The 8,078-nt window shown below is 45.3% G+C and overlaps 1 protein-coding gene across 1 annotated transcript in view; it reads left to right on the top strand.

Moving 5' to 3' along the window:
- Positions 1-1,072: 1,072 nt before the first annotated feature.
- Positions 1,073-8,078, top strand: part of fam50a (family with sequence similarity 50 member A) — a 33,183-nt gene continuing 26,177 nt past the window's right edge. Inside the window, exons 1-2 of the mRNA XM_053482825.1 lie at positions 1,073-1,328; positions 6,608-6,692. Of these exons, the coding sequence (XP_053338800.1) occupies positions 1,218-1,328; positions 6,608-6,692 (196 nt within the window). The 5' untranslated portion in view covers positions 1,073-1,217. The remainder of the gene's footprint in view (positions 1,329-6,607; positions 6,693-8,078) is intronic.

Here is an 8,078-nt window from a genome sequence, read left to right as displayed (position 1 = left end):
TTGCCTCTCGTTAACAGAAATAAACTGCTGGCATATTTGTCTGACATCAATATTGTCCAGACTGTTCTGGTGGACATGACATACAGCAGCATTGTTCAATCAAGCATTGTTGATCTGAGCCAGGTTTTTAGTCTCCTGAGAGTACTGAAACTCCTTTCAGCTTCAGCTGATGACACCGGGATAACTAAAAGCAGCCTGACAAGGGTTTCAATGTGATTAAATAGACCCCTCACCTCCACTGGCATTCCTCTCATGATAGTAGCCACTTCTGTACTAGATTTGAAACTGTATTTGGACTTGAACATGGCTAGCTGAACTTTAAGAGTCTCCCTGTTAAGTTCTGGAACTGAATTTATCCCTTTCTGCGTGTCTAGGTTAATGTTGACAGGACGATTTTTTTTAAGTGGATTAAATTGGTGGGGACATTTCAATGGTCGGAGGATATTGGTGGGGACACATCCCCTCTGTCCACTCTAAGTCTACGCCTCTGTCTGAATTACCTTCAGCCATCCGAACTATGCCTTAGCACCCACATATGATGGGGAAACACGATATCCTGAAATCTATGATATACTGTATGGTCCATCTGAAAACAGACATACATAATTGGCACATTAATTGAAGTATGGGAAACATATTTTCCTGGGCATCAGGAAAATCCGTTTCCCCCTTCCTACTGGCTGTGTCAGGGATGTCTGAAACTGACTCAGAGACATGTGTGCTTAGAAGAATAGAGTGAGATGTAATCTAAAGAAGAGACTCCGGGAAATCAATTCACCCAGTTAACATATGTAATAAATTTCAAGCTTTCATACTTTGTATGAACAAAGTAAACAAGAGGTGGATGATAAATAATTGTTTTGAGGGTAATATGGCTGATTAAAGACACGGGTCAAAACCGACCCGTTAACATAAAAGATAGTAAGGGAAAGTTAACATAAGAGGAAGGTTAAGCAATATAGTTTCCCCCGACTTCCAAGCTTATGGTCTAGACTCCGGTCCAGCAGGCGGCGGTAATGCACCTACAAGCTGGCTGTCATCTGCCAAAAATAACTCAAGGAAGAAATAGGAGACGACGAAGAAGAGGTCACGACGCATTAGCTTGATCGAGCTTATTTGTCGAAGTGTACTTTATGTTTAAACGGTATAACGGAAATAACTTTTACTTTATTTGACTTTTTACAATTACCCTTTGAACACATTTCAGTCAAGACACAATGGCGCAGTACAAAGGAGCGGCCAGTGAGGCGGGAAGAGCCATGCAGCTCATGAAGAAACGCGAAAGAGAGAGAGAGCAGCTGGAGCAGTTAAAGCAAAAAATTGCAGAGGCAAGTGAGGCGCTGTTTTATTTAGCTCCTTTGCGCTGCAAAAAGACGCAGCTGTCCAACTCTGTGTTCTTTGAACCATTTTTAAATCAATATTTTATTTAAAAGTTTACATATATTCAGTGGGTTATAAAGTAGTTAAAATTAAGAGCAGTAAATTAGTTGCATCTGTTAGATTTGCGCAGGTAGCTAGCAGTCTAGTGTGCTTTTTGTAAACAGACCAAGAAACAGTAATTTAATCACGATGCTGTCTGCATTACCTTTTACCTTCATATTAACTAATCGAATGTATCTGTTTGATCCAAAACAGCAGACACATCATTGTTTTACAGAATGTTCCAGTAATTTTTTTTTGTCGTTGATTTTAACCCGGGGTGCACAAACCCTTTGGCCAAACGATCCCCAGTGGATATTCCCAAGCCTGTACAATTCAACCTCACTTGAATACTAGACTTACAGATTAGGACCAAAGTAATATTTAAAATGAATGTTACTTGAACTGACTTAACAGTCATAAATTTTTACCATTAACAAATCAATCAAAGGATCAGGACCAGTACAGCTGTGGCCACTACTCTAGACACTGTACCCGGTGAACACTCCTGAACATATGGATAGAAATTTAGAAGTCTTTTAGTCTTATAACATTCATGCAACAGGAAACAGGGTTAAAAAGTGTGTTCTGTGAAAACAATTATAATGAATCTGACACTGCTAATCATGGTGAGATCTTAAATGCCAGCATTGCCAAGATGGCGCCGGTGAGGTCGGCTGCCGTCACGACTGCTCCGACCACCTTTTCTTTGTTTGTCTTTTTTAAGTTATTTTTTAGCGTTTTTAAATCGGCAAAATTACCACCATGGAGTACATTAGTTATGATAGAGACACTCTTGTTCTATTGGTATACAATGTACTCACAATTCGAAGTTTTTACTCCGGATCCGAGCTGGCCGAGTGAGATCCTGAGGGAGAACAATGGACGCGCCACGAAGCGGCGGTCTCGAGGGAAACGAGCCGGCGTCAGGAACAGGCTGAGAGCCTGTGCACACTGCACATCTCTGCCTAGCATCCTGCTCGCCCATGTCCAGTCACTGGAAAACAAGCTCGATGACCTCAGGGCCAGGTTAAAGTTCCAGAGAGACATTCGGGACTGCAATCTCCTCTGCTTCACCGAGACATGGCTGAACCCAGCGGTGCCGGACTCAGTTCACCGCATGGACAGGACACGGGACTCAGGGAAGTCAAGGGGAGGCGGCGTGTGTTTAATGGTTAACAGCAGCTGGTGCAACAGCGCGAGCGTTGTTCCTCTCACACGCTTCTGCACACCAAATCTGGAACTACTGTCCATCATGTGTCGTCCTTTTTATCTACCTCGGGAGTTCACATCGGTCCTAATCAGCGCCGTTTATATTCCACCACAAGTGGACACGGACACTGCCTTATGCGAGCTGCATGAGGCATTCACACAGCAACAATCACAACACCGGGACCAAACTTTTATCAGCACATCACCTGCCCCACCAAAGCTGAAAGGACACTGGACCATTGTTACACTACGGTCAAAAACGGCTACAAGGCACAATCGCACTTCGTTTGGCAAATCTGACCATGCCGCCATCTTCCTCATGCCAAAATACAAACAAAGGCTGAAACAGGAAGTTCCGGTTCAGAGGGAGGTCGCGCGCTGGACGGACCAATAGGTGGCCGCGTTACAGGACGCACTCGATGACGCAGACATGGGACATGTTCCGAAACAGCTCGGATGATGACGTCATCATGTTTACGGAAGCGGTTGTGGGATTTATTGGGAAACTAGCGGATGATACCGTGGAGAAAAAGACTATTAGAACATTTCTCAACCAGAAGCTGTGGGTGGATAAAACCATCCTCGACGCTCTGAGATCTCACACCGCTGCCTACAACACGGGACCCGCGTCGGGGAACCATACAAGGCTGCGTCATACAACGTCCGGAAGGCGGTAAAAGAGGTGAAGCAGCACTACGGGAGAAAACTAGAGTCACAGCTCCAACAGAGTGACTCTAGGAGCCTGTGGCAGGGACTAAGGACAATTACAGATTATAAAACACCAACAACCGGTATGACGACCGCGGACGTGACTCTGGCAGACGAGCTGAACACCTTCTATGCTCGCTTCGAGGCTGCAGCTAAAGACGCTAGCGATGCTAATGCTAGCGGCGCTAACAGCTACAGACAAGAAGACACTGCCAACACCGGAAACGCGTTCATCATCACCGAGCATGACGTGAGGAGAGGCTTCAAGAGAGTGAACACCAGGAAAGCAGCAGGACCAGATAGCATCTTAGGCCGTATTCTCAGGCCGTATTCTCAGAGCCTGCGCAGACCAGCTAGCACCTGTGTTCATTGTGATATTCAACATCTTTTTATCTCAGTCGGTGATCTCCACATGCTTCAAAGAGTCCATCATTGTTCCTGTCCCGAAGAAACCCCACCCTGCTTCTCTCAATGACTATCGCCCTGTAGCCCTCACCTCAGTAGTGATAAAGTGCTTTGAACGCCTGCTCAGAGACTTCATCATTTCTTCACTACCGGACACACTACAGTTCGCTTACCGTCCAAATCGTTCCACAGACGATGCCATCTCTCATCTACTTCACACGTCACTTACTCACTTGGACACTAGAAGGGGGAATTATGTTAAAATGCTCTTCATCGACTACAGCTCTGCATTCAATACCATAATTTCTCCACACTCACCACCAAGCTGGAGCACCCGGGACTCAGCTCATCTATGTGTCAGTGGATCTCCAACTTCCTAACTGGCAGACCACAGGCAGTAAGGATGGGCGGACATGTCTCAGCCTCCATCACTCTCAGCACTGGAGCCCCCCAGGGGTGTGTTCTGAGCCCCCTGCTGTACTTTGTACACATATGACTGTGTGGCCACTACCAGCTCCACCACCATCATTAAGTTTGCTGACGACACCATCGTGGTGGGCCTGATCTCTGATAACAACGAGATGGCCTACCTGAAGGAGATTAGGAATCTGGAGAACTGGTGCCAGAGGAACAACCTCCTTCTAAACGTCAGTAAGACAAAGGAGTTGATGGTGGACTTCAGCACTAAGCAGGAGAGGAACTACCAGACCCCCGTCATCAACGAGAGCCCAGTGAAGAGAGTGGGCAGCTTCAAATATCTGTGTTCACATCACGCAGGACCTGTCATGGTCCTGTCACATCAACACCGTGGTGAAAAAGGCCCGACAGCGTCTCTACCACCTCAGACGCTTGAGAGACTTCCGACTGCCCTCCAAGGTGCTCAGGAACTTTTATTCCTGCATCATAGAGAGCATTCTGACGGGAAACATCTCAACCTGGTGGGTTGTGCGATCAGCTGAGCGCATCATCCGCACCGAGCTCCCTGACCTGCACTCGATCTACACCATCGACCAAGGCCTGGAAGATCGTGAAGGACCTCAGCCATCCCAACAATGGACTGTTCTCTCTGTTGAGGCCAGGAAAGCGATGTCGCTCCCTGAAGGCCAACACGGAGAGACTGAGGAGGAGCATCTTCCCACAGGCGATACGGTCTCTTAATCTCACCACCACACAGTACTGACCCACACATGTGGTTTTTACACACACACTGGACATTCTGGACCTTCGTTTACACTAGTGGCCACTGCACAACCACACCTGGTGGTCATCATATCACTCTGTCACAAGTCACTTTAAATAAATCACTTTTTAAGCATATTTTACACTGCACTAGACAAATATGTGGATTGCACAAACATTGGATTCTTCATACATTCTTCAAATATTTTCTATATTGTGTATTTTTGTCGTACAGTTATTTATTTTTTTTACTTTACTTTTTATATTTGATTTTATTCTTTCCTAGTTTTATTTGCCCTATATTTAAATTTTCATATTTATTTCCTATTACTATTCATAGTCTTCTATTTTTAGGTCACAAGCAGTTGTCTAAGCATTTCACTGCATATCGTACTGTGTATGACTGTGTATGTGACAAATAAAATTTAAATTTGCATCTCGCACTGAATTAGGGTTCAAATTTGGACAAACTTCATGCTTTATTTGTCACAGAGTAATTAGTGAATGAAAGGCTTTTAGTAAAAAAAACTGATGACAGATGTCATGCCTTTTTTGTCTTCTGGTAAGGGAGAAGTTTATGAATAGGAATGAATGGGTAGGTGTTTTCAGTGGTACACCCCATGCTCTGAGACTGACCTAAGCTGCAAAAACAAACAAACCAAAAAAAAAAAAAATTGTGAACATTTGTATTACCCTGTGAAATGTAGTAATTGGTCTTTGTCCAATTAGCGTTCTTAACTGATGAATATAGCTGATGGTTTGTGTCACCTATGGAATAATTTACAGTGTTTATCAACTAATCATCTAAATTAGATGGGATATAACAGGGCCTTGGTGCAGTAGTACCTTATATTGGATATGTTTAAGGTGGCACTCATTTTTACCAGTTCGCAGAGGTTTCTGAAATGTCTTTTTAATGTTACAGCTGACATACCATGAAGAGCATGAGTTCTAGCATGTCTAAGTATTATTTTGTATTATTCATGTTCCAAATGACCTGCTTCAGTACCTGTAGCTCAAAATGCAAATGTTTCCTAATTAATGTATTATTATTATTACATGCATATACAATAGATTGCTTGATACCAAAACTGCGTATTTTATTTTATTAATTCCTTTTTGAGGACATTTCCGTCTTGCTCATTAGGGACAAATTGATAGGTTTATAAATTTATACATTTGTTGTTTTTTTTACATACTGTACTTAATACATCCCTAATTGTTATTTATGTTTTGTAACAGCGTTCATTGTTTAGAGCGCTGTATAAATAATCAATTTAAATTGGATTTTGCTTTTCTTAGAACTATAATTGACATACATAGACTATAATACCTTGTAACTTTTCTGCACAACATTTTGTCTAACATATATTTAGTTGTCATATTTCGAATTCAATAAATGCATGCTCCATAGTCAAACAATAATAGTCTTTAATAATTGCAAATAAGGAAGTGTATAAGTTGAACTGGAAAAATGCCCAATGACAGTCACTGGCTGATTAATTGGTGCATCTTTTATAAAAATTCTTTTGAATTTGAAATGCACAAACGACACTATATAAAAGGCCATTGCCCCTGATCTTGTTTCTGGAACTGATTCAATCTTAAAAACCAACCTATAAAATTTACACAACTTAACATTGATGTATGAATAGTAAAATTTTGATTTTGTTTTGCTTTACAGGACAACATTGTAAAATCCAACATTGATAAAAAGTTTTCAGCTCATTATGATGCTGTTGAGCAAGAGCTAAAGTCAAGCACTGTGGGTAAGCAAGCTTCAGAGTTGAATCATTTATTTTAATTAATCACTGAAGTGTTTTTTTTTGTTTGTGTGCATGGTACTATTAAAAGTGTTAATAATGTATTTCTATAAATAAACAAAATGGAAATTAAATGAACAGGTAAAAAATCAAACCAGCATTTAGTGTGACAACCAGCACTAAATATAAAATCATAGTTTTTGGGGCTGTTACAAGTTTTGGGGTTATTAAAAAAAATTGTGTTGATGAAAATGAAAGTGTCTCGTAATTTTTCATCAACGATATTGCATGTTGATTTCGTCTATGCCTGTGTGTGTGTGTGCGCGCGTGTGTGTGTGTGTGCGCGCGTGTGCGTGTGTGTGCGCGCGTGCGCGTGTGTGTGCCCGCGTGCGCGTGTGTGTGCCCGCGTGTGCGCGTCTGTGTGTGCGTGCGCGCCTGTGTGTGCGTGCGCGCCTGTGTGTGCGTGCGCCTGCCTGTGTGTGCGTGCGCCTGCCTGTGTGTGCGTGCGCCTGCCTGTGTGTGCGTGCGCCTGCCTGTGTGTGCGTGCGCCTGCCTGTGTGTGCGTGCGCCTGCCTGTGTGTGCGTGCGCCTGCCTGTGTGTGCGTGCGCCTGCCTGTGTGTGCGTGCGCCTGCCTGTGTGTGCGTGCGCCTGCCTGTGTGTGTGTGTGTGCGTGCGCCTGCCTGTGTGTGTGTGTGTGCGTGCGCCTGCCTGTGTGTGTGTGTGTGCGTGCGCCTGCCTGTGTGTGTGTGTGTGTGTGTGCGCCTGCCTGTGTGTGTGTGTGTGCGCCTGCCTGTGTGTGTGTGTGTGTGTGTGTGTGTGTGCGCCTGCCTGTGTGTGTGTGTGTGTGCGCCTGCCTGTGTGTGCGCCTGCCTGTGTGTGCGCCTGCCTGTGTGTGCGCCTGCCTGTGTGTGCGCCTGCCTGTGTGTGCGCCTGCCTGTGTGTGCGCCTGCCTGTGTGTGCGCCTGCCTGTGTGTGCGTGTGTGTGCGTGTGCCTGTGCGTGTGTGCGCGTGTGTGCGCGTGTGTGCGCGTGTGTGCGCGCGCGTGTGCGTGCGCCTGTGCGTGCGCCTGCCTGTGTGTGTGTGTGTGTGTGTGTGCGCCTGCCTGTGTGTGTGTGTGTGTGTGTGTGCGCCTGCCTGTGTGTGTGTGTGTGCGCCTGCCTGTGTGTGTGTGTGTGCGCCTGCCTGTGTGTGTGTGTGTGTGCGCCTGCCTGTGTGTGTGTGTGTGTGTGCGCCTGCCTGTGTGTGTGTGTGTGTGTGCGCCTGCCTGTGTGTGCGCCTGCCTGTGTGTGCGCCTGCCTGTGTGCGTGTGTGCGCGTGTGCGCGTGTGCGCGTGTGTGCGCGTGTGTGCGCCTGTGCGTGCGCCTGTGCGTGCGCCTGTGTGTGTGTGCGCC

Source organism: Clarias gariepinus, chromosome 22 (genome assembly GCF_024256425.1).
Source record: "Clarias gariepinus isolate MV-2021 ecotype Netherlands chromosome 22, CGAR_prim_01v2, whole genome shotgun sequence".
In the NCBI taxonomy this organism is placed as follows: domain Eukaryota; kingdom Metazoa; phylum Chordata; class Actinopteri; order Siluriformes; family Clariidae; genus Clarias; species Clarias gariepinus.
This window is presented reverse-complemented; position numbering and strand designations above follow the sequence as displayed.